Raw genomic sequence first — 27,377 nt, forward strand, 5'->3', positions numbered from 1 at the left:
TTCGAATCGTTCTTTGCAGAGAAAGAGTCGTAGTTATAGAAGGATTCGGAGTTGTACTCGTCCGCCAGCGATCCACAACTGTCAGGAACAACCGGTGGCGGAGATAAAGTTAAGGGGGGAATGTCTATACACTTTTGGGGGGATAACGCTATGTTGCTTAAACTACCAATTTGGCCAACTTGTCTTGAAAGAGTAACAAAAGTCTTACTAGAAGGAGCTCTATTATTCTCACAATAAACTGCATTGTTTGTATATTCGCTTTTGTCCCAATTTTCATTTCTTCCATTTGCTAAAGTGACAATATTATAATCACAGTTTTTTGAAACGTTTTTTAGTTCTGGACCTTTTGCAGCCAGCTCTTTCGCTTTCTTCTTTGGACGATATTTATAATCAGGATATCGTCGCATGTGCTCTTCCCTTAATTTCTCTGAACGTATGACGAAAGGTCGCCGATCAGCGTCGGTCAACAATTTCCACCGTTTGCCTGATAAAATCAACAGGAAAAGTAAAAAAAAAAAAAAAAGAAATAAGGATTTGCAAACTTTAAAAAGAAATTTGCATAAGAAAAAGAAACCGAAAAAATTCATTCTGCAAATAGCAACTTAACATCAAGTGCCGCTAAGATTAAAAGGCAAAACATTCGTTCTCAAGAAAAAAATCTCCGCAAGAAAAAAAACTTCAAAAAAATTTTCTTATAAAATTTTTACACAGTGTGTTTTTTGTTAAATGCTTTGACAAAAATTCGTTCTCTAATATTCTTTCAAAATTCTGCCACTTTTTTTATTTTTTTTGGGAAAAATAAGAAAAAAACTCATTAAAACTGTTTTTTAGTCTCATGTTCTGTGTTTTGTTTTTTTTTGTTTTCAAATTATTAGAATTATTCCGGATAAAGAGAAGAAAAATCGTAATCCAACACCTTCGATACAAAGCAGCTATAATTTCAAATCAATTACATACCTAACCGCCTACTAATTTCAGCATTATGCATGTCCGGATAGATGTCGGCCATTTTTTTACGCTCTATCTGAGACCATACCATAAAAGCATTCATTGGTCTTTTAACATGATCCATACTTGTCTTTTTTTTATTTCCGCAACCCAACTGAAAATCTATATTCATTTCTAAAGGATTTAGGTGTTTTAAATCTCCGTCTTGAGGTTCTGGTGTAGGTAATGCCCCTGATAAGAAGTAATCTAGTCCAAAATCAAGTTCCATTTTTTTTTTTAAGTTCCAATTTACAAATCAATTTTTAGCAAAAATCAGAATGTTGTGTTCAAACGATATTTTACAAAGCCACGCAGTTAATAAATCATTTCGACTCCATACTTAAAGTTGAGTTATTCCGCTCAAAACATGCTTTTTTTAAAATTTGAAAACTACCATTCAAAAAGATTTAAGCCAATTAAAATCATGCTTTATTTTCTCGCAAACAAACCTCATTGGCCGCTTTTATATTTGTCCTCATTGGTTAATTTATGTTTTGTTAAAAAGAAAACGTATTGTGAACGGATTTCAAAGACATTTGATGTTACCAGGTGAGCAGACCATATAAAAAAATGAAACAAATTGTAGATCAACTATTATACATTACACATATAATAAATTATTGCGTCCGCGAGTAAATATATGCATATGTATGTATGTATGTATGTATGTATGTATGTATGTATGTATGTATGTATGTATGTATGTATGTATGTATGTATGTATGTATGTATGTATGTATGTATAGAATTATGTAGGCATGTACATATATGTACATAAACATACATGCATACCTACGTACGTAGGTACATACATAATTAGTATTATTACGTTATATTTAATACTTTTATTGTAAATAAAAAAAATTAATAACAATATATATATTACATGATTACCAATATAATGAAGAATATAAATATGGTTATCAAATTTATTTACATTTGAATAATGAATGCGAATGTTTTATATTTAGGCATATTTAAAGCTTATTCTACAAATGCAAAATAATAAAAAACTACATAAAAATATAACAATTAAAATGTTATTCAGACTGAATTAAGAAAGGTTTAATAAACGCATTTTTTAATATCAGTAACATGTACTAATATACGCTGTTTTGTGTGCATGTTACCTTCCGACCAATAACTCTTTCTCTGTTTTGTTTGTAATGCAATAAACACAATGAGGTCTAGCGTTTAATCACTCTAGGAAAATGTTAAGAGGACTTAGTGAGTGCTACATAAAATGCGCTTAAAGTAGTACAATTCTGAGGTTTAAAATTTAACAAAAAGTGCGCCATATTACTTGCATAACAGTGGTGCAGATTTTTTACTGGCGTCGTCCCAATACCTTTTCGGCTGTTATTCAAAAGATTAAAAATAAAAAAAAGTGAAGTGAGAAAATAGAACTGATTGTTTTTGTGAATCTTTTTTGAAAATTAAATCTATTATAGTGAAACTTTCAAAAATAGAAATTTTAACAAAAATAGAAATTTTGTGTGAAGTTCAATTGTTGAAAATTCATAGCAAACCGACAACAGAGTTTTGTATTCATAAAAAAAATGCTGCGACACGCTTTTAAAAACAATAGCTCGACATCAGGAATCTTGAAATAAAAGAGATTAGATAACTACGCGATGGCTTTTTTTAATTATAACACTATGAGCTCAATTTCTTTAACAACATGTGTCCTGGAAAGCGCGCTCGATTTTCTATCGCGATTGCGGATGTTACTTTGAAAAACAAATATTTAAACAGTTACATATGGCGGTAACAACGCGAATTAGAAACTTATTTTGAGCACGGTTGGGTTAATATTAGAAGTCATTAACATAAAAATCCTCCCCCCTCCCTCCCACTTACCAAAGGCAACAACAGCAAAACGAAATAACAAAAAAAGTTAATGATAATAGCAAAAAAAAAAAACGAAGGGAAAAGAAACTGCCAAGACTTTAAAATAAGTTTAAAAATTGTAAAAATACGCGCTGTAACACCAGGGCGTGTTTCGCATGAATGCTATTTTCCTGGTAAAAGACTCCTGGTGGTTCTCAAGCGTGCCACACTGAGCATTAGCTTAGTCGAGCGTGTAGGAGTGTATATATATATATATATATATATATATATATATATATATATATATATATATATATATATATATATATATATATATATATATATATATATATATATATATATATATAGCAAAAAAACAAGTATTTCAATTTTTTATGATATTTGGAACTCAGTCACAAGAATTTCTTGCAATCTCAGACAAATTTTGAGAAATTTTCACGAGTCAATCGTCACAATAAGAGGCTTCGGAGCGTAGAGCAGAACGTAAGCGCAATGCCAATCTCCTAAAGAAATATGTATGTATGTATATATATATGTATATGTATATGTATATATATATATATATATATATTTTTTTTTTAAGAATCCGTTAAAAGCTTTTAAATCAATTTTAAACCATAATTAATAAATTTGTAAATGAATCAAACATTTTAAAATGTCAGTTAAGGTTCTGCTGCAAAACGAAATTGTTACGGAACTCTTTTGACTAGATATTTAATTATATTATACTGAGTTTATCAGAGAAAATCCTCAAAAAGACATAAAAAAAAATTAAAGAAAAGGGCATAGGTGACATTAACTTAATATTCGCGTAAGATTCAGATTAAGAAAAACTCTTTCACAAAGCATTCATTCAAAGAAATTTTTTCGTTTAATTCATGTATTTAAAAAGAAATATTTACAAAAATAAGTTCAATCTTAAATGACTTAAAATTAAGTGAAATAAGAAATAAAAATAAGGGTGAAGCGTTAATCAAAAAAAGATGTTTACACAGAAACTTTTTGCTTAAATCATTTATTAGTTACCTTTTCTCTTACTTATTTGCTTCATTTATTTGTAAGTACATCTTAGCGCAGATCACACGCGGACTAACTTTATGTCAACCGACCAAAAATGAATACTAACATTTACGCAGTTAATGTTTTTGTCCCATAGTGTTTCATGGCTTTTAATGATACTTTTTTCATGGTATTCAAATGCGATTTACATATTTTCATCATGGAACTCTATATTGCTAAATGAAACCTGATTATGTTTAGGAAAACGGAGCGGACGTTACAGAAAAAGGAGATTTAATAGCAGATAGTTCAAGTGACTAAATTTTTTAAATTTATAAAACAAAAAAAAAAAAAACCGTTTTAAAAGTAAAAATCTAAAATATGAAAAAGAGCTCATAATGAACGCGTAAAAAAAAAACTTTCGAATTACATTTGTGGATTGGATAAAAATTAAAGCCTAAGTAAAAATGACGCGACTCGTAACTTGCCGGGCGGCAAGCAATAATTTATAGGATTAAAATAAAGATATTCAATAAAAATGAAGGGAAGCCTCAAGAAAAAATATGCTGCAGTATAAAATTTAACAATCTTGAAAGAAAAAATAATTCAAATGATTCAATTGCTGTAAAATATTTGCTATCTAACAAGAAATAAAGAAAATAATAGCTGTTATTACAATACTTGTTAAAAGCGATTATCTTCGTATATTTCGACTTAAAGCAGATAACTTAAGGACTAATTTTACGAAACTTAATTTTAAAAACACAAGGTTGACGTTAGCCTCCATATTCAGGGTTAAGTTAACCTCCATCATCTTCAGGGTATTACAGCATTAAAATCCGTTTGAAAATGGATAAAAAGACTCCGTCATAAAGCAGTGAAAAATCGCATCCAATGACGGTCACGAAAACAATTGAGAAATTTAGGATATCAGAGGTTCCCTGAACCAAATGTTATTATTATGAATAGTTTAGGTATAGTGAGATAACTCATTTTGTTTGCCTGAACTATGGTAACATTTGTAACATCACGGACGTATAAGAGATGGACGTGCAACTCATCGTTTTACATCAAAGAGGCCGTAGAATTCAGCGAGCCATGCGAGTTTCCAACTAACTCTAAATTTTTCCGCCGTCAATAAAAAATCTATTAAAATGGCTGCCGACAGATTTAAAACAGAAGCTCTTATCACGTAGTATTTGTTTAAACTTTTATTGCATTTGTTTAATAAGACTGTTCAGGATAAAGTAAATACTTCATGTGTTGACAAGTTACTAAACGAATTACACCAAGGCAAAGGAAATTAATTGTCTGCACGAACAGATTTTCATCATTTTTTCAACATGAACATTTGTAACTTTGGGAACTTTCTTCGTATAAACAAAGCCAGTCAATGATAAAATAGACCTGCAAGGATAATTTTAAAATGATTAAAAAAAGTATAGCGAAACATAGAAAAGCTTAAATAAATTTTTTTGTCAAGATCTGGTTTCAGTCAATTACTTTGTCCTTCATTCACCGGCCTTAATTTTGTGTATTTTTTTTAGTATTTTTTCCGATGTGTCGCCATATTTTGCCTCGACTATTCTATAAGCTCCATATAATATTCCACTATGCATTATTTTTTTAGTAGGTGTATTTTCTAATGGGCTTTTTTAGAATTCATTTGATAATGCAAAACCTTTTAAAAAGTTATTCAAATTTATAATTATTTCTTAAAATGCGGCCAGATATTTCATGTTTTTGTTTTTCATGTTTCATATATTATTTCATATTATCATAAAAAGCACATAATAACCCATTAGTTTTTGTCAAATAAAATTTAGTTTATATACAGCTGGTAAATCATATTATGTTAACATAATATGATTTGTTATTCTTGCGGTTTACCATAACTTGTCTTTGCTAAGTTCTTTAAAACTGTGACAAACTTTTTTTTTTATCGTGTTATATTCATTTTATGTATAAGTTACTTATCCTTAACTATATATACTTCTGTTGTTAAACATACATACATACATACATACATACATACATACATACATACATACATACATACATACATATATGTATGTATGACTTAAAGTAAGGGCTATAGTGTCTGATGGAGCAAGCCCAAATAGAAAATTCTATAATATTCATAAACTAGAACACTGCAGCAATATAATAGACACCAGTGGGCATGCATCGTCCACGCGGCGTCCGTAGGACGTTCATAAGACGTCCAGACGTCCGCGGGACGTCGTACGGACGATGCATGCACACTGGGACGGAGTAGTTCACTAAACATGAGGCCGGGTGAATAAAAATGAGCAATTGCTTTTACTCAGTAATTGGTCAGCTTTACGTGAATAAAAACTTCAACAACTTTTCTTATGTTTTTATTGACGTAAAATTGAGCAATTACTGAGTAAATTGCTTACCTTTACGTGAATAAAAATATGAGAAAAAATGCTGAAGTTTTTGTTCACGTAAAGCTGACTAATCACTGAGTAAAAGCAATTGCTCATTTTTATTCACCCGGGCTATGTAACCACTGTACTCCAGTAGCTTGATTTTTTAAATTATTTATTACATCTCAAGTTATACATGTATTAAAGTAGTCAAGTAAATGATTTTAAATTCTTTTCATCATCCGCGTTATTTCTTAAAATATTAAGAATGCTTATCTATATAAAATTCAGCTTAAAACTTGGTTCTATTGCTGTTATCTTTAATAAACAAAGGAAAGTCGATGTGACGATGGACTTTAAGAGAATTAAATTTCTATTGTTTAAAACAATAGATTTTAAACATTTTGAAACTACCGTGGTTTGCAAAAAGAACAGTAACTTTGCGCGTCCGTCTCTTATACGTCCATGCCTGAACTTATATTTTCACGACTGTGTTTAAAATTAGAAAAAATCTTTTTGATAAAAACTTGCAGGTATGTATATATATAACTTTATCTACATCAATAATTTTACTCAGAATATTAATTGGTTGAAAAAACCTGCAATGATTAAAAAAACCAATCATTTGCTCATAAAGACAAAAATCATCATCAATCAACGCTTTTCATCCAACAGATCTTAGATGGAATAAGAAAAAAAGAACGATTTCTTGGTCATCAGGCGCTTCAAGTAAACAGAGATTCACAAAATAATCCTTACTTTCAGTTTAGGTCTATTTTGTTAAAAAGCAAACATCTTTCTTTTATTCTCTAAGATTATCGTGTCTTTTCCACAGACACATAAAATAGTTACACTGCCATAATTTTAGGGGAAGTTAAATTTAGGGGAAAACCCAGTTAAATTTTAGGGGAAAGCCCAGTTAAAATATAACTAAGTTTGATACCAAACACTAAAAAATAGGATTTTGAACAGTGAGATCTTCTTGAGTATTTTCTATGCTGCACCTGACATTCTGGTATAACAGCAAAAAGAAAGAATGCTTAAATAGACCCCCTTTTAAAATTGCCATTGTGAAATCCAAACGAAACAATTTAAGACTGTTTTTCCCCAAAGGATTTAAATACACTTGGAAAATAACCGATTAAGTTCTGCAACACATATTTACTTTATGAAATAGAGTAAAAAACTGATGAATGAAGAGTATTTTAAAATATAATACGGATGCAAATGTTTACCTTGAAAAAACCTTATTTTTAGAATTTCTTGGTTCATTTATCAAATTTACTAAAAATTAATCAACCATTGACACATTGTTAACTTCCTCAACCTTTTTCCCTCTTCAAACATCTAATATATCTACATATATAACATATCTAAATCTATTAGATATTTCCAATGTTTGTTATTCATAATTAAAAATGAAATCTTAAACTTAAAAATCTTAAAGTAAAATTTCCTCTAATCAAAGCTTCTGCTCAAAGGGTTCAACATTCTCCTTATCCTTAAAAACTATCCAAAAAGTAAATTAGTTTCAAAACTTAAACAACTAAACCATACAAAAACTCTTTTTGCTAAATTTCTAGGAAAATTGCTAATTAAAGTTACTTACTTTAGCCCTTTTCATTGATAAGAGGCTGGTTACTCAGGGACTGTGAATATTTTCAGCAGGTCTTTCATTAAGATTTGATTATTTTATTTGATTATTTTTATTTTCATTTCATTTTATGAACTGAAAATGGTTTCCTAACATTATTCTTTATCTTAAAAATTTCATTGTTAAATTTGCAGATTTCTGCACTAAAATCTGCATTAAAAACTGGACTATAAAATGCACATTAATATTCAAAGCTGTATAGACATAGTAAATGATTTATATATATATATATATATATAAATATATATATATAAATCATTTACTATGTCTATACAGCTTTGTATAGACATAGTAAATGATTTATATATATATATATATATATATATATATATATATATATATATATATATATATATATATATATATATATATATATATATATATATATATATATATATATACACATACAGTATGTGCCAAAATTGTCACCATGTTTGAACAAAGAAATATTTTATATTTTTTTTAATAGAAAAGCCGTGAAGAAAAATGAAATTTTAGTTTTATTAATTAAATTTAAGACTTAGCTAACTGACAATATTGCTTTTTATTAAATTTAGAGGATATTGAATTTTTTTATTTAATTTTTATGTGAAGAGCTAATGGTGACAATTTTGTCGCAAATGAAAGCAATTAACATATTTGCCCACAGTTAATTAGCCATACGACATAAATTAATAGCCTTATGACAAAAATGATTGAGTTATCAACTTTTCACATATTTTTAACGATTAAATATCATTTAAAGTTTGATTTTGTTTACAAAACATAAAAAAAGTATTGTTATTATCATCATGAGGAAAATAAATCTTGAACTAGAAGAAAATATTGTGGAAAGACTTAAATCCGGACAATCTTATCGTGAAATCGCGACTGAGTTCGGAAAGTCTCATAATCTCATATATAAAATCAAATTGCGCAAAACTTTAGAAGTAAATAAGCCTAAAAGTGGTCGAAGGAAAATTTTTACACCAAGAGACCAAAGAACAATCGCTCGTTTAATTGCTTCTGGAGAGTCTAAAACTGCAAAGGATCTTACTAATTTAATGAATAACAGCTATGGGACTCATGCTTCATTGCGGACAGTCAATAGAGTGCTCAAAAGAATTGGTTTTCGATCCAGAAGAAAGATCAAGAAGCAATTGTTAGTTTCTCGTCACCGCCAAGCTCGTTTAAATTATGCTAAACTTCATGCACACATGACTTTTGATGACTTTTATGACTGGATTTGGACAGATGAAAGTAAAACTAATATGTTTGGATCAGATGGTATAAGATATACTTGGAGAAAGCCTGATTCACCATTAAGTGTTCGAGATTTTACACCAACCGTTAAATATGGCGGAGGAAAACTCTTGTTTTGGGGATGTTTCTGTGCTCGTGGAGTCGGTGAATTAGTGAAAATTAATAGAACAATGAACGCTGATGACTATACCAACATCCTTAAGATCGGATATTTCAAGTTCCTTTGAAAATGGGGCAGAACTGTATATAACACAATGTTCATGCAAGACAACGACCCCAAGCATAAGGGTGATAAGACCATTAAATTCCTTCACGAGAAATTGAAAGTCGTTGACTGACCAGCACAAAGCCCTGATCTTAACCCACTCGAAAATTTATGGGTAATAGTTAAACAACGGGTCTAAAACTTTCCTACTCCACCTAAGAATAAGGATGAACTTTGGGCTCGTATACAAGAGGCTTGGTACTCAATTACACCCGAGGAATGCCGTAAATTGGCTGCTAGTGTTCCTGAAAGAATTCAGGCTGTAATTAAATCTAAGGGAGGATACACTCGATATGAATTTACTACAATATGTTATTTGCTTTCATTTGCGACAAAATTGTCACCATTAGCTCTTCACATAAAAATTAAAAAAAAAAAAAAATTCAATATCCTCTAAATTTAATAAAAAGCAATATTTTCAGTTAGCTAAGTCTTAAATTTGATTAATAAAACTAAAATTTCATTTTTCTTTACAGCTTTTCTATTAAAAAAATATAAAATATATCTTTGTTTAAACATGGTGACAATTTTGGCACATATTGGGTATATATATATATATATATATATATATATATATATATATATATATATATATATATATATATATATATATATATATATCATTTCTTTGTAATAAGGTTAAAACAAAAAAAAAAACTTGTAAATTTGCAAAAGAAAATCATATCAGATGTGAAAATACAAAGTCAAACAAAGAAAGTCACTTTACCAACACTTTTTATTATGATTTCTTTTAGCTCAGTTGGTGATTTGGATAGAAACTCTGATTGAATTTTATGGGGCACATATTAAACGTCTTAAATTCCTGAGAGAACAAAATGAGGGGGAAGGGGTTACCATTGCAATTTCCCCTTTTACTTTTTTTTCAATTTTGTGCAGATTATGCAGCCCCATGGCGTAACCCAAAATATTAAATATTCCACAAAAAAGTTTCTGAAAAAAAAACTTTTTTCGCCTGACAAAATATTTTGTATTGAAACCAAAAAAAAAAAACCTCAGATGTAAAATATTTCATTTTACACATTGCTATTAAAGTTTTTCGAGCTTGAAAAACTGTAATAACAATCTGTTCTAAAAGCTTTTATGATTTAGATAACTTTCATACTTTGTTAAACCAAGGACGTGTTAAAAAGATGGATGTTCAACGCATCGTTTCAAAAAAAAGAAATGCGTGTTACAGAATTGTTTAGATAACAATTGCAAAACAAAAGGTGATAATTGCAAAACGTGGGAGTATTTTTATTTAATTCGACGTCGGAGAAAGATGGTCTCGACTATCCAATAAAAATATTTCAAAATATTTTTTTGAGCAGCGATACATAAAATGAGTATGACAGAAAACTTCAATATTAATCAAGAAGATTATTTTTTGCTTGAAAATATTGATAACGCAATTGAAATAGTTGCGGAGGATTTTATTGCTAGATCTTGAAGTGTTAGCGGACTTGTTATCAGAGTAATTTCGAATTAGAGCTCATACCATGAGCAATTTCTACTGAGAAGTCGATCGCAGAAGAAGAAACAAAAAAAAAAAGCTGAAAAAAACAGAAGAATGGTTAATAAATTTACTTTAAATAACTAAATTTACCTGCCCGAAATGTCACAATAAATATCTTAGAGAATCGAATTTTAAAAAGCATGAAAAGAAATGTTACATTGGCACTAAAATTGTGCTTATACTTTCATGTTGTGGAACTTAATGTCTAAACTGGTGCTATATTATATTTGCAAATACTCCCAGATTATGAAAATATTGTAATAATTCTTAATTTTGATTTTAGAAATTATTCAAAACTGTAAATTGTTGTAATGTACTATTGAACTTCCATATAGAAGAATGCAAGTTGTCTTTATTACATTTATTACATATACCGGTGTAAGAAAATGTGCACAGTTAAAAAATGGCTAGTTAAAGGTAATAGATGATTGACTTTCGTTACCCTTTAACCTGGATTCCATTACACGCAAGTTAGTACGATAGATGATACTAAAATCACAACAGACTTCTGAACATATTAATGAACAATCTTTATGTCTAATAACTTTAAAGTTTTCAACTGAATTGCCTTCTTTCGTTTCAATTATTTCAACTTAAATCAGAAAATTTATTTCTGATTAGAAAATAAGATAGTGGAAGTCATTACCTTTACAGATGTTCCTGTATGAAATGTTGGAGAATGTAATATTAGCAGATTGAAGATTTAGTTGATCTGGAAGAGATTTGTTAATATTAATGGATAATGGCACTTCACGATTTAAAACAATTAGTCTCCACATGCCATTTGATTGGTGATAACTATTGATTTTAACTATTACAAAATAATTTTTGTTATTTTCATTGTAACAGTCAAAACCATGTTTTGATGCAAATGCTTTTAACTGTTGAATACTTATCACATGTACTTTTTTATTTCCTCCAACTCTTGTGAGTGTGTTACATACATAACAGGTTTCTGTGTGTTCAGAAAAAGTGAAGAATTTATCATTCCTCTCAACTTCAAAGCCTTTTTTTGATTTTAAATCTAACCTGTATAAGACCATATAACATGATTTGCATAAATATTCAGGATGAACTTTTTGATTGTCAGGGGTTATATCCAGCTTGTCAAAACTAAGAGTTGCTTGTTTAAAGATAACAACAGGTTTTATTTGACTATCCTGTTTTTTTATGCAGCCACGCTTTCTACATAAATGTTTTAAATATTCCTCATGAAGACTCATTATTTATCCAGTAATGAGATTATAGATAGGAATATAAGATTACTTCTTTTGATATATCTAGAAAAGGTTAAAAATAAGGTTGTACATCACTTGTAGAAGGCTCAAGAATATGCAACTAAAGGTATGGTCTTATTATCTTTATCATCATGTTGTTACTATTAGTAACAACAACAATAATAAAAATGATAAGGTCATTATAAGTTAAAGTAGCTTTACATGACTGACTGTTTAAATATATTTTATCAAAAATGCTCATTAAAAATACATACTTTATATTTCTTTCCCACTGAAATCAATAGTTTTTTATGAACTTTAAAATGCTTTAAGTCATAATACCTTTAGACAAAATGCGATTTAGCTATCAAAAATAAGAAAATTTATTATTAGGTCGTTCGCGAAAAAAAAATAATCACAAATTCAAGAAAAAAAAAGCGAGGCAAATAAGTTCGACATTTCCGACAAAAATAAGAAATACTCTCTGATTTGAACCTTAAAGTGGGAAGCATAATCTGAGAGTGGGGTGAAAAGAACACTGAAAATCTCTTATTTGACCTTTAAACTATCTCAGCTATTTCAATTTAACAAAGAAAATTTGTTTCACTTTACTCTATCCATTCTAGTAAACCATACATAGCCTTTTTGCAAAAGCAAAAGTTTTAGACGTCAAAGTTTAAACAAAGTTAAATTTTTATTAAGCAAAGTTCATAGCTAAAACCAACCTTTTTCAAATTTGTGAGCTATTCTGTTTTTTTGTCTTTTATAACCATAAGCTTCAGTAAATGCATAATTATAATGGGTTTACTGAGGGAGGTTTAGTGAAACAAATTTGACGGGTAGAAGTCGGATTATCTGTATTAGGAATTTAGAAAACTGACGGTAACACGCATAGCTTTGGCTAATTGGCGGCACCTTTGTTCTATAATAAGGGTCTGCATATCGTTTCATTTCCATATCGTTATCATTCCGATATGATATCAGAAAAATAAAATCATTGGAATAACGAGAGTTCCGGAATATACAGAGATTTAAACTAACTACAATACCGGTTAAAATTTTTATAACGATATTACATCGTAATCATTCCGATGACACTTTTTTTTTTTCCGATATCATATCGGTATGATAACGATATGGAAATGAAACGATACGCAGACCTTTAATCTAAAACAATGCGTTGAACTTCCATCTATTAATACGTCCTAGGTTAAACTTATATTCCAATGCATAATTTATCTAAACATCCGTAGTTACAAACAATCAATAGCAGATTTAGAAGGGGTCTAGGACGGACAAATTGTATTGCGGCCGGCAAATTTTTTTAAAAAAAAGTACATTTAATCTCAAAAAACGAATAAAAACGCCAACCAAACTAACAATAACACGTTGTAGTTTCCGTGTGCGACCACAAATTTCGTAAAAGGTTTCAAAACAATATTCCATGACGATTTTTACGTACGTAATTTGTTTGCGCAAGAACCTTGAAAATAAAAATTTTCGCCAAAAAAAAAGTCAAAAAGTGAATAAGTACTTAGAATCAGCCAAACTATTGACCCCGCCATGAATAGCATGGCATCCAAATATTAGGTTGTCAGGAAAGTTTTTGTCGGTTCGATGTATGCTATTTTTGTCATTTAATTTTCTGAATAATTTCTCAACTGTCGCTTACTATATAGTGTTCGATGCAGAATCGAACGCTCTTTCTGATGATGCTATTCATTTTTTATATACGTTTTAATTTTCTCTGCTTTTCAGCCAATTATCATACAATGTCAGTGGGCGATTTTCAGTCAATTTTCTTGTATGAGTTCAAATTGGGACAAAGTGCTGCTGAGACGACTAGAAAAACTAACCAGGCATTTGAGGTCAATAGTGTGAGCGAACGCATCATTAGTTTACGAAAATTCGTTCTGGAGATTTAAGCCTCCATGACGAGCCCCATAGTGGTCGACCTATAGCAATCCAGGATGAGAATCTGAGGACCCTGATGGAAGCCAACCCTTCCCAAACGGTTTGGGTGATCGCGGAAGAGCTGGAGTGAGTCACCAAGCTGTTTCGGATGGTTTAAAACGCATTGGAAAGGTGAAAAAGCTCGAAAAATGGGAGCCCCACGATTTGAACGATCGACAGAAATTGTCAAGTTTTGAGGTTTGGTCTTCCTTGCTTCTGCGCAACCAAAACGACCTTTTTGATGAACGACGTCTGATGAGAAGTGGATTCTGTACGATAACCGGAGACGTTCAGGACAGTGGTTAGATGCAAATGAGCCCCCCAGGCACTTCCCAAAGGCGAAAACCCACCAAAAAAAGGCTATGGTTACAGTATGGTGGTCTGCTGCCGGTGTGATTTACTATAACTTCTTGGAACCAGGCCAAACCATCACTGCAAAGTATCGTTGGGAATTTTACCGGAATTTTCGGATTACAGGTTTCTGATAAATTTTTATCCCATTATCGGTTTTTACCAGTATTTTTAAAAATTTTATTATATTGAAAAAATGTCTTCCCCGAATGATGATTTATTGCGAGTACCTTTGTGTTTCTTCTTTACAAAATTTTGAATTAAATGTGTGAAATAAATTAAAGATTAATTTGTTAAATCATTAACTAATAAGCAATTACTAAAGTTAAACCTTTTATAACAATTATATTTATTTGAAATATAAGTATTGTATATTTATTAACAGTCTTGTATGTTAAAATTTTTTTGACTGATTAATCTTTATTTCAATAACAAAGAAATATGTCGACCAAAAAGTCCTCAGTTTGGGATGACTTTACAAAATGTGGTCAAGAATCTGCCATGTGTAATTTATGTAAAAAAGTTGTTAAATGTACTGGCGGATTACCTTCTGGGCTCAAGGCTCATTTAAAATCTCAATATGACGAAATGAAAAGTATTGAAGAAAAAAATACGTTATTACCTGTAAAAAGGCAAAGAGAGATGACAAAATTTGTAGAAAGAGAAACTATAGCATCAATGTATGCCAAGATGGCTTTAGTTGATGGCTTCAGCATTCATGAAATGGCTAACTCTCAACTCATTAGAAAATCATTTATCGATCTACACCTTAATCCACTAAAGGATCACAAAACAATTTCAAAATATGTTGGTGATTTCGCAGTGGAAATGAAAAAAAACAAGTAGCTCACGATTTACATAGAAAACACATTAGCTTGACTGCTGATAGATATACAAGTGTGATTAATCAAAGGTTACTAAATGTCAATGTTCTTCTGGAAGAAAAATCTCATTTTAGTTTAAGGTTGATTAAAGTAGATGGTAGCCTTCCATCTGAAGAGGAAATTTTAAAATTTATTTATCTTTCTAAGCACAGTTAAATTAAAGAAAACACAGAATTAAAAAAAAAATAAAAAGGAAAAAATGTTTGATGCAATTATTTTGCACAATACTGTAACTTGTTGATAATGAATTGGAAAGCTCCATGTGCATTAAGCAAAGTGGCTTCTCTGCTGCAAATGTTTTTCAAGACAACTTCTAATGGCTCAAGAATGAAAACTATATTCAAAATATTGTTATAAATATATTGTTCAAAAGTTCAATTCCATCACTGGCAAACTCAAAGTCTTTTCCAATCTCTTTAGAAACAACCTGAACAATATCTAAAGCCTGGAGAAATCGCCTAATCATGATAATTTTGTTGTTCCATCTTGTTTTCACATCTATAGAAAGAGAGAATTTTTTGCCATACTTCTCTTGAATTTTTTCTTGAAGAAAATCGTTTTTTACAGGGGATTTTCTAAAATTTCTCCCAATATATCTGACTTTGGATAATTTTTTTTATTTAATTACTTTGGAAACTAAATAACTTTGGAACACTTCTTTTTAATTTTTCAGACGGTAAAAACCGGTAATTATATAAAAAATCGGCAAATTTTTGCCAGAAAAAAATCACGATTTACCGGTAAATTACCATTTCCCAACAATACTGCAGAGTCCTATTGTGCTGAAATCGACGAAATATATGCGAAACTACGCCAGCAGCAACCGGGATTGGTCAACAGGCGTAGTCTGATCCTACTACAAGACAACGCTTGGCCACACACTTCGCAAATCACCGTTCAAAAATTAAATGAGTTGAGCGTCGAAGTTCTGCCTCACCCACCATACTCCACAGACCTTGCACCAACCGACTACCACCTTTTCAAGGACTTAGATAACTTTCTCACTGGAAGAACCTTCGCCAATCAGGACCAGACAAAAACTTTGTCGACTTCATCGAATCTCGAGCACTAGATTTTTTTGCTGATGGAATAAATTGACTTGTTTCTTGTCGGCAAAAGTGTACTGATTCATATGGTTCATACTTCGACTGATTTGAGCAATTTTTACAAAAGTTATTCAACTTTAAAATTTACCAACTAAAACCTAACATATTGCTAACATACTGAACAGGCTTTCAAGTACTGTCTACATTGTGATTTTACACTTCTAAATAGGCTGGTCGTATAATAGGAGTCTGCGTTCCAGGTCGATTTTGAGCGCGTTTGATCGTAAATTCTAATTTGCGTAGGAATCGGAATTTTTCTATTTATATATTAAACTACGAAATTAACAGATAACAAATTTTAAGTTTAAAACATAACTGTAAATTTCGTTTAACGAAATTTACAGTTAAGAATTTCGTTTAAAGTATTGTTTTTTTGACAATATTTCAGTTTTTCTAGAAACTTTTTCTAAATTCCGAGTCCAACGATCAAAGGCAAATTTATATCTCCACCACACTCCAGAGGACAATTCTATGTTTCAGAAGGATGGAGCTTCTGTTCATACTTCAATGAGGACTTAAAAGTGACAATGATATATTATATATACTAGATGTCTAACTTGCGAGATTTTTATTGGACGAAAAGTGAAGCCGCTTTTTTTGTTTACAAATTGAATCCGCCATTTGTAATAAGGGCAAAAGATATGTCCGACGTGCGAAATAAAAGTTAAAAATACATGTTTTTGCCCGAATTAGAAATGGCTTCCACGGCTTCACTTTTCGGATCGAAGTTAGACATCTAGTATATATATAACATATCATTGCTCCAGGATCACTGGTCAAAAAAGTTTCAGCCACTCAGCTCACCAGATTTGTGGTCCTAAAATTATTCAGTCTGGGTGTATTGAGTCAAGGGCTTGTTAACACTCTTTCTTGCTTTTTTGTTCTTTTGGTATAATGTGAGTATTTGAGGGTTCAATTTTTTTAAATGTTAAAAATTCACAAACAAACTTTTGGTTTAACATATTAAACAGGAATCCATGACGTGATCTTTTACCAAACAGCTTTTCCCTCTATGAGGCTTTAAAGATATCAATAAGAGTAAACTCTTGACATTAAAATAGTCTAACATTTTTTCTAGAACACCCAACATTAAAATAGTCTGGAGTTTTTTCAAAACCTTTATCATTAAAACACTCTGACGTTTTTCTATTAAAACTAAAAATAGAACAATTGAAACTTCAAAAAAGAAAAAAAAAGGTATTTTACACCTAGTGCAGCGAACACTCACTTTTGTTTACAAATGGAAATGTACTCTCAAGTAGACTAGGTACTAGGAAAACACTAACGAACCGTTGAGTATTTATTCTTACAACTATAAAAAACATACAAAATAATATACCTCCACCAGAGAGTTTTAAAACGTCTTCTGATGTAACAGCATGTACATTATCATCATCACACATCAGCCAATCATCTAATTAAAAACATACAAAAATCATCTAATTAAAAACATACAAAAATCATCTAATTAAAAACTACAAAAAATAAAACGTTGAACGTTATCTTTTCGCTTTGTTTTAATTTTTTTAGTTATAAATTGTTGACATCAAAATAAACATTTGAAAAAAAGTCTTTATCTAAATTATTTTTTAGATACCTCCTTGTTTGCGTATCCAAGCAACATAATGCCCAGATGAGGAAGACCGACCACGATGAGTCAGAACTGCAGATAGCTCATAGTAGCCACTGTTGTTTGAGCCGATATCTTCAAATAAACAAACATTTTGAGAGAAGCTAAACATTCTAACCCACAAAACAAAACAATTTTGAAAAAAGTTTACCATCATCAAATTGAAATGGAAGCATTTGTGTTTTTTTATTACTTGTAGACGTTTGTATCATTTTCTAGATAAACAGAAAAATAAAAATGAAACAATTATATCATGTTCACTGAAGTACATTTTTAAATCTAATTATGGAAAGAAAGTTTTAAATAAATTATAGAATAAAAAAGACTTCAAAAGTTTTTGGCTCTTGTTTTAGTTCTTCTTAATTTTGTATTTTGAACCAAACTTAGAACAGTGATTTGATGTAAAACGTGCTTTAAAATAGCTTAAGTATCAAGAAAACTTTACACCTTTAAGTTTCATTTGCAGCTATTAATTGCTTCATTTGCAGATATTTTAATCTTTTGCACTACGTTGGCACTTTATGTCAACATGATAAATTCCTTTGTAACTTGATTGGCAACTATAGGTCTCCATACACACATTTAGCTATTTGACTATCCACTCGCATATCTTTTTTTTTTTATTTATTTTTAAACAAACTTAATTCAAAATCAAACTTTTACTGGATATTGCAACTAGTGCACTGGAGCTACAGGTCATACAAAAAAAAATCCAAAGTACAAAGGGATAATAATTTAAAAACGAAGTATAAAAAAGTACTGTATGATGCAACCACTTTTTTTTTTTTTTTTAAATAAAAAGAAAAAAAAAAAATTTGATAAAATTCTTTAATTAGCCTAAAAATTACTTCAGCAGTTCTTCTGTCATCTTCTTCTTTGAACTTATCACGAATTGGCTTCATTTTCCCTTGCAATTCTGGACTGCATAATTCAAATACATCTAATGTCATTGGGAACTTTATATCCTACAAAGTGCAAAATAGCTCTAAAAAACTGATCACACAAAAAGTAAAAAAAGTTTTTATAAAAGAAACCTTTTTATTACTGATACCTTTAATATTTTTGCATTAACTTTTTCTTTTTCTTTATAGAAAAATCTAACAAATTGGATAGTCAGGTATGCTGGAAGACGGCTTATCAAAGACTAAAACAATTTTTAATATTACATCATTTGATTTTTTGTTTTAAAGTTCCATATTAAAAACTTAAAAATGACAAAAATTTCTAACTGATTGAAATTGGTACTCTTACACTTTTTGTATATGATGCATCTTTTCCTAAAACTGGTGACGCTTTTGTTATTGTTTCTTTTAGCCTCTGCATAAAGAAAATAAATGATAATACTTTACAGAATGTAAAATTAAAATAGTTGTAAAAAAAAAAACCAAACAAAAAGCTAAGAACAAAACAAAAAAAACTAAAAATAAAAAAACTCACAGATTTGAGTCCACTATTTAAATACTTTACATCTATACAAGAAAATCAAAAAGTTACCATAGTTAATAAAGTTACCATAGTTACTAAAGTTATCAAAGTTACTAAAGTTAAAAAGAAAAATAATAAAATAAATTTGGTGCAACTCATGTTTCCGAACTTCACACTGATCAGTGACCCTTAACATACAGATAATAGGCACCCATAATAAATTGTTTGCAGACACTCATAGTATATAGATTAATATAGTTTTTTGCTGGTTTTACCTTGAGAAATAAAACAGCTGAGTTGGTAAAAATTTTCTGCTGATATTGTCTCAGCTTCCTCATCAGTTTCATTGCATTTCAAGCTTGACTTAAGTTAAGAAAAACTAACCAAGTAATAATAATAAGTTAATATCTTAAATATTCAAATGTAAGTTGATATCTTAAAAAAGGCATAAAAATTGCAAGAACAATAAATTTGTAATTGAATCTAGAAATAGAAGTTATATACATATTTGAATAGTATTCAATCAAGCCATGAAAAATAAATGAAAATAAAAACACTCATTTCTTAACTAATTGAGTAGTTGTATCAAAGTTGGTGTCTACTCGATTTTATATTTTATATTATGTAATTGTGCCAAATGATGGTGGTGTCAACACTATTTTTATAAACTTAAAAGATAAAAATAATTCTAATCGTTTATAACAAAAAAAAAAAAAAAAAAAAAAAAGGCATTGGATCAGTGATGGAAAAACTACATTCTGTATTTATGTGCTCTATTGAACAAATCACAACAGAAGAACAACTTTATAATATACTATTATAACATTTAAAAAATGACAAACAACACATTTCAAAACCATTCATACAACTAGAAACAATTTCCTTTTAAAAAACTAAAACAAGTAACAAGGTCTACAACAAGTAAAAAAGAGTAAACAAAGATATACTTTAGTAACCTCCCTCAAATAATTAAATAGAACTAATATTTGAAAAACATGAACATATATAAATAGCATATTGATAATAATTGCAATATATTTATAAATAACATATTTATATATATAACTATACTATTAACTAATAATCGGAATAAAATAAAAATCTCAATATTAAAACAAGAAAAAAGATACACAGTCTTGAAGGAGATTCCTAAAAAAACAAAAAAAGAATATACAAAAAAACGAAGCATATAAAAAAAACCTTTTAAAAAATTAATGTAAATTTTTTAAAAAATATATTTGTTATACTTTACATCAAATTTAAGTGGTTAATGACTAAAAAAAACCTACCAAAATACTGGTCTATAAAAGAAGGAAGAGATGTATGACTACTGGAGCTAGATTCTGGTTTTATCGGTGGCAACCGCTGCTGCAACATTCGAATTATTTGTGTCCAGCATTCATTTGCATCCTAATTTTAAAAAAGTCTATTAACACTGAGCAAAAACAAGTAACAAAATTTTTGGTAAAATAATTTCTGGTAAATGCATTATACATATTGTGATGGTTACATAGTTATAAAGTTATCTAGCATTTTATTACTTTAGCCCCTTGCTTTATATACCTTGGGTATGTAAAGCAAGGTGCTAAAAGTACTTAACTGGTTTATGAAGTAAGAAAGCCCTCTACTTCTTGCCATTATATTGTAGTCTTTTATTAAAATAAATATTCTATGAGCTTTACCATGTTTGATGTATAAACCAAGGCATGTTTTCCACAGGTTAATTTTTTCTTCTTATATTTTTAAGGGATGTATAGAAATGAAAGCAATAATTTTCTTGAACTTAATGATAAAAAATGAAACATTTGGTAAAAAGATTTTAAATATAATTTTTTGCTGTCACACCCATTAAAATCATCCTTGGCCTTATCTTTGCCACTAAAAAGGTCATTGATTACTTATGAAATATGTGATTACCATAAATTACTGCAGAGTTATTATATTCCTCTGAATACTTAACCACTTTAAGTTTAAAAATAGAAGCATAAGATGGTCTCTTTCTAGGAGAAACTTTTTTATTGAGAAAAAAATTGCATTGTCAAAATTTTCTCAATTTCTACAAATCCTGATGCTACCTGTTGTATTCCAATGTATCCCTAATCCAAAGCATCAGCTTCCAATGCAATTTTTTATTCAAAAAGAAAAATTGTAAATGTATGTGACTATAATAGGAAATTATTTTTAAACACTTTTTTCCATGCACTCAAAAAAAAAGAAAAAGAGAGTCCTTTAGTGCTCTTTTGAATATGGTAAATAGATTCAAATTGACTTTTTTTTTTTTCACCAGAGAAATATCATTTTAACCAAACTGCTTTTACTTATAACTATTGTATTTATTGTATATAATAAAAACTGTAGTATTTTGCTTAAACAAATTAAAAGCAAAAACAATGTAAAAGTAATTTAATAAAAGTTTTTTTCATAAAATTTTAAGTTTAAAAATAGTAATTAAAAAGTGTAATAAAAAATTCCAGAAAAATAAGTCTTGACTTGCTAAGTCAACAGGATGTGAAAATCAACTGGATTTATCCACCTCGTGGATAAGCCAAGTTCAATTTTTTGATCTTTTCTAAACAGCTTAAAGTCTCAACTTATACACTGCTACAGTAAATAAATTATTGATATTTTCTTTTCAGAGAATACTAGTATTTTACTTATATGTATTATTAATTCTATTGTAGTTACATATGTGATTAGTTAAAATAATTTCCAACAAGAGCATTATTTGATAAATCTGCTATTTTTATTCTCATACTTTCAGAGTTACAAGAATAACGACTATAGTTTTTTGCCTTAGCTTAAAAACTATAGCCGTTATTCTTGTAACTCAAAGAATTGTCATTTAATGCTTGAAAAATTTAAAAAAACAATCAACAACCAATAAAGATAATTTTAACCTGCTGCATGAACCCTCCTTGTTCTGATTTTTCAGCAAAATGTGGAAACACTGCATGCATGATCTGAATGTTTAAAAACATTTATTTATCAATATATTAAGTTTTAAATATCAACATAAAAATTTGAAATATATTATAACATCGTATATTGTGCAAGAGGAAAATTAAAGTTAAAAAAACTAAATATACCTGATAGAGGTGTTTCTTTAGAAACAAACAAACAAAAGATCACCTGAAGAAACATGATTGGTGGAACAACCCCTGACGTTTTATTCATTACATTATACAAATCACGAAGAGCTAAAAGGAAGAATTTTCAAAACTAAACAGTGAACTTTTATCAATATCAGTAATAAAAAGTTTGAAAAGACATCAAAATCATTGTACAAATGGAAAGGCATGAAAATTCTTTCCTTCTTTCCAATCACTGTTTCAGTTTATGTTTTATGGGAAAAAGTTAGGAATGTAAAAGAGGAATTGCCAAAGAGATCACAAAATTGTTTGGCCCCAAAAGTTGTTTTCTGAATGATCCTAGAGTTCTCCATAAAAAAAACTCACTTTAACTAAACACTCCAAACAATTCCCTCAAGTTCAGAAAGCCTCTTAGCTTTTAAAAAAATACTTCATCAAATGGGATTCTTATTCCTAAAGTCAATATTAAGCATACTATTATGTGTTTGGTATCAAGAAATGAACTATTACATTGTCAATTGTAACAATTGTCTTTTTTTGCCATGGAAATAATGAATAAAAAAAAACATGCATATGTAATAAATTAGCAAAAACACACATTTCTAATTGCCTGTCTAGGCTTAAAAGTTCTATCTTTCTAAAGTCTATATGAATACAAAGTAATTGAATTCATACAGAATTGAAAATCTATATGAATTCATTTACCTTGAATTGTTGTCAATGAAGTGAACATTCACTGCCATATAATAAACCTCATCTTTTTGTCATGTAAAAATTTCTTCAATAAAGTTTGCTCAGCTTTCTACAAAATAGTTGTTCTTTGTGTCTTTCAAAAGATAACCTTAGCTTTGTTGACATTTCTACATTTAAAAAAATGAAAAATAGTGAGAAAAATAAGAAAAGTGCGACTCCATTTTTAACTAAATTTGATGCCGTGTGATGTGATGGCGTGTTTTCTTAACATTTTCGTTGTCATTGCAACTGTAATTTTTTCAATATAAAATATTGCTTTTTTTTTTTTAAATCAAATTTAGGATATGTAAAACAACAAAACTTGCTTGAATGATAACATCTGAGCATTGTAGTATATATCACACCATTAATGCAGCATTACAAAGTTGAAATATATAATTTTACATATCATGTACCTTATTCCAATTGCAGACAGCAATGTTCCTGGGATGCTTCTCTACTGGAAACAGATAATGCATCTGAACTTTATCCCTAATAACTTTCTGATTAAAAAATCAGATTTAAAGAAAACTAATACAAAATCTCACTCAGCAAAATTTACACAAGCCAGGTTCTTCACAGGAGCATCTGTGGTATGAAAGTTTTGAAAACTCGCTTTTACACCTATAAATGTATCTATACCAAATAAATGCATTTATAATCAAAAAGTTTATAAGAAAACTGTAGATCAGTATTGGTATGTGGAATTATTTTCAATAGATGTGAATTATTTTCAATAGATGTGATTCTCAATCTTGAATTAACTTTGACTCCAACTTTTTCAATGTATGACAGAACAAGAGAAGCAATTGGCCATGAATGGTGTGCCATCACAGTCAATTTCTGTGAAGACCACAAGGCTTTTGGAGGCTCATTTCTATAGAACATTCTTTTTGTTTGTTGTCTTCACAATTTACAGCTGGCAGTTTTAGCTGTATAAATTGTAGTTGCATCAACCAAGTTTACTGCCAACAGGATCAATAAAGTCCTGGGCACTATTGGTCCTATAACAACATTAAAAACTGTCAATCTTCTTTAATTGATATTAGTTGCTCAGCATTGGCAAAAAGAGTGCCTAATTTGTCACAATAAAATTCTTCATTAAAATTTGTTCATCAAAAAGGAGTTACACTTTCAACCAAAAAAAAAAAGGAACAACACTTTCAACCACAAATGCTGTGTGAGATGTTTGGATTTACTTTAAAATGGCACTACTCAGTCACAAAATTAGCACTATTTTCAATAGCTCTTTTTTGAAACCAATGATGATAAACAAAATTCTGCATGATATATCTGGACGGCAGAATAATACTAGATATTGTTTTAAGAGGAAAAACCAGTAGAAGTGAAGGAACTTACAAAACCAGTAGAAGTGAAGCATGCAGAATCCTTTTAGTTTAAATACTTAATACTAGATTCTTTGAAATGCTGCAAACAAGAAACTAAGAAAAAAGCAATGGATGTGTTCATTGACATTAAAATTGACTTTGACAATTTGGAAATCATGACTGAAGTATGGTATTGTCTAATGTATGCTACTATGCCTGGGAACAAGCTAAATTTATAAAAGTTTTAAAATTTTATTGACATTGAGGGATCTCTAAATCTTGTTAAATTGTGATGAAACCTTTTTATAGCATCCTGAGTCATATACAGTAGAGTGTACAGGATGTCATACTGTATATGACTCATGACTACTCTATATTACCCATGCACAATTTGTTAATAACTTAACACTATACTTAATAAAAAAAACTTTGATAGTGATACTGATAATAAAACCAGAGATTTTCTTACCAACAGTGATAGCATCAGATGGGTTAGACATAACACTTCCCACATTTAATTTTCCATCATATCTAAAAAAAAATAAATTAAATTTCCTATAAAAAGTTATATAAATTTGAAAAATCTCTAATTAACTACTATTTCAATGATTTTCAAAGGAAAAACAAAAAAACAACAAAAAAACAACCTTTCCAGTACTTGTTTCAACTCAGGCACATTTCGTAAACATTGGATTGTGGCATTCATATAACAAGTATTTCCAAGATTTGTTAGGCCAGCAGGAAAAGAAGACTAAAAAAAATATGTTAACTGTCAAATATTTATAAGACATTCTATACTATAAAAAAAAACAAAAAAAAACAAAACATTCTTCACTGTACAAAAAAAAAACATTCTACAGTGTAAAAAAAAAACAACTAAAGATGACAAGAAATTCAAACTTACTGCCTTGCTTAACTCTGAACTTGACATATCTTCAATAAACACTGTGCTCTTTTCAATAGTTGGTAGTAAATCAACACTACCCATCATTAGCAATGTCATACCCTGAAGCAAATTTAAAAAAACAACTTTCAATTATATTTTTAAAAATAATTTAAATCAACCTAACAGAACTGAAAAGTTTGAGAGAATTCCTAATTGTTAATTTACATTTTTTGCAAAGTTATTTAGAGTGTAAGGGAAACTTTATAATGGTAAATTAATCAAAATTAATCAAAAAACTAAACTTTCTTATTTTTCCTTATTATTACTTTGAAATTTATAATAAAATGTTAATGAAACACTAGACAATCAGTTAAAATAAAAGTTACATTGAGAAAAAGATTTCTGAAAAAAATAGTTTAGAATTAGCTAGGCAGCAATAATATATTATAGGGGTTTAGGAAATGAACTTCTTAAATCCTGCTTGAGCATACTTAAACTAGTTCTAAGCAGAACTGCTGATTGCATGAATAAAATATTAATTGAACATTATATTTTTAAAAATTATATTTCTGAACATTATTATATTTCTCATATTAGTTTATATTTAATTATTGTTTGAAAAGAAAACAAATTAAATTATTGCTTGTTAGAAAAACTATACTGGGCTTATCAAATAACTACAAACAAAAACTTTCTATGCAGTTAACAGAAATTCAACACACTAACATTTAGTTACAAAATAAACAATTTGCTTACATCTTTTAAGCTAAATCCATCCCATGACTCACTCTAAATTTGAATGAATAAAAAAGAAAAATACAATACATACTTACAATAACTACTTTGAAAATATCTCTGTTAAAAGATTTATTGTATGGCAGTAACAATCTAACTCAATTTACCTTGAGGGTTTTTCCTTTGGCCATAATCTTTTGCCTGTGAATAGGTACACCAGATAGAGTATATAGTTGTGCTTGAAATATTCTAGGTGGTTCAGCTGTGTTAACTTCGACATTGTCAAATTTTTCTTTGCCCCACTTAACATGAACTATGAAAAACAAAGCAAGAAATTTTGCAATTAGTACTGAAACATTTCTTAATTACATTATTATTGGCATTTTAAATTTAAAAATTTTAATCAAAATCTAAGATGTTTAAAAGAGGATGGATTTATCGATAGATACAAGATATCAGAGAAGTTTCATTATGGTTGTATGAAGGACTTAGATGTTAAAGTTTGACACACTTCTTTGCCTATTTGCTGACTTTTACAAATAATTTAAAAGGTTTTTTTTTAATGTTGATAAAATAAATACATATTGGCTTTATATTATTAGGTTCTAAAGAATGTTTAAGATTTTATAGAAAACGTGCATTAAGAGCTTTTACCATTGTAAGTTGCCATTACTATTTTTCAGCATTTATTTATTTTTCACGATAGGGTAAACTGACCTTTATCTGGCCGTGTTCGAATTCTTATATGTTTTCAGAAGCCATGAATGCGTAAAAATAGTGTGTCTTTTAGTTTGTCATGAAATAAATATTTGTATATTATGAATAAATATGATAATATTTTAACTTAGTAATTTTTAAATGTGCAGTTAAAAAAATATGAAAATTTGCTGATGCTTTGAGAACATACTGGAAGTATTTAATTAATTATTTGCCTCTGTAAAACTCGATGCTAAATATTTTCAAATTTGTCGTAATTACATTCACATTATTACGTCCGTAAATCGCTTGAATTGATAGTAATATTAGATATAAAGTTGTTAAAACTGTATATGTATTTATGCTAGCTTTGAATAATGCTCATTAAATCTATTTCTGTCGTCAACGTAGTAGAAGACCAAGAAGAAATAGGAGAAA

The 27,377-nt window shown here is 29.2% G+C and overlaps 2 protein-coding genes across 4 annotated transcripts in view; both read right to left on the reverse strand.

Moving 5' to 3' along the window:
• LOC145186694 (uncharacterized) overlaps nucleotides 1-1,568 on the reverse strand; it is a 1,762-nt gene extending 194 nt beyond the window's left edge. The window contains exons 1-2 of the mRNA XM_080062906.2: nucleotides 958-1,568; nucleotides 1-484 (exon numbers count right to left, since the gene is read on the reverse strand). The exon at nucleotides 1-484 is cut by the window's left edge and continues 194 nt beyond it. Coding sequence (XP_079919032.2) covers nucleotides 1-484; nucleotides 958-1,216 — 743 coding nt within the window. The 5' untranslated portion in view covers nucleotides 1,217-1,568. The remainder of the gene's footprint in view (nucleotides 485-957) is intronic.
• Nucleotides 1,569-3,200: 1,632 nt separating this feature from the next.
• LOC145189240 (ubiquitin carboxyl-terminal hydrolase 14-like) lies at nucleotides 3,201-27,019 on the reverse strand. Of its 3 annotated transcripts, XM_090078268.1 has the most exons (20): nucleotides 26,898-26,935; nucleotides 26,411-26,556; nucleotides 26,265-26,297; nucleotides 25,527-25,628; nucleotides 25,270-25,373; nucleotides 23,711-25,153; nucleotides 23,268-23,422; nucleotides 22,603-22,670; nucleotides 22,371-22,433; nucleotides 20,763-20,883; nucleotides 20,604-20,622; nucleotides 19,749-19,831; nucleotides 19,486-19,517; nucleotides 19,300-19,365; nucleotides 19,100-19,192; nucleotides 18,897-19,013; nucleotides 18,200-18,263; nucleotides 18,016-18,123; nucleotides 17,758-17,832; nucleotides 3,201-3,341 (listed from the first exon to the last, which is right to left on the reverse strand). In XM_090078268.1, exons 7-20 carry the CDS (start codon nucleotides 23,293-23,295, stop codon nucleotides 3,274-3,276), a joined length of 1,005 nt encoding a protein of 334 aa, XP_089934394.1. In that variant the 5' UTR covers nucleotides 23,296-23,422; nucleotides 23,711-25,153; nucleotides 25,270-25,373; nucleotides 25,527-25,628; nucleotides 26,265-26,297; nucleotides 26,411-26,556; nucleotides 26,898-26,935; the 3' UTR covers nucleotides 3,201-3,273. The 3 variants fall into 3 exon arrangements, 2 of the variants coding, with proteins under 2 accessions (XP_089934394.1, XP_089934393.1); XM_090078267.1 differs by lacking the exon at nucleotides 23,268-23,422 and having other exon boundaries at nucleotides 25,092-25,153; nucleotides 26,898-27,019; XR_016449723.1 differs by lacking the exons at nucleotides 20,604-20,622; nucleotides 23,268-23,422 and having other exon boundaries at nucleotides 19,749-19,852; nucleotides 25,092-25,153; nucleotides 26,898-27,019.
• Nucleotides 27,020-27,377: the final 358 nt, after the last annotated feature.

The sequence above is a fragment of the Hydra viridissima genome, unplaced genomic scaffold (genome assembly GCF_058129835.1).
Source record: "Hydra viridissima isolate aposymbiotic clone 2 unplaced genomic scaffold, HvirCarnegie_v1 scaffold_2, whole genome shotgun sequence".
Lineage (NCBI taxonomy): Eukaryota > Metazoa > Cnidaria > Hydrozoa > Anthoathecata > Hydridae > Hydra > Hydra viridissima.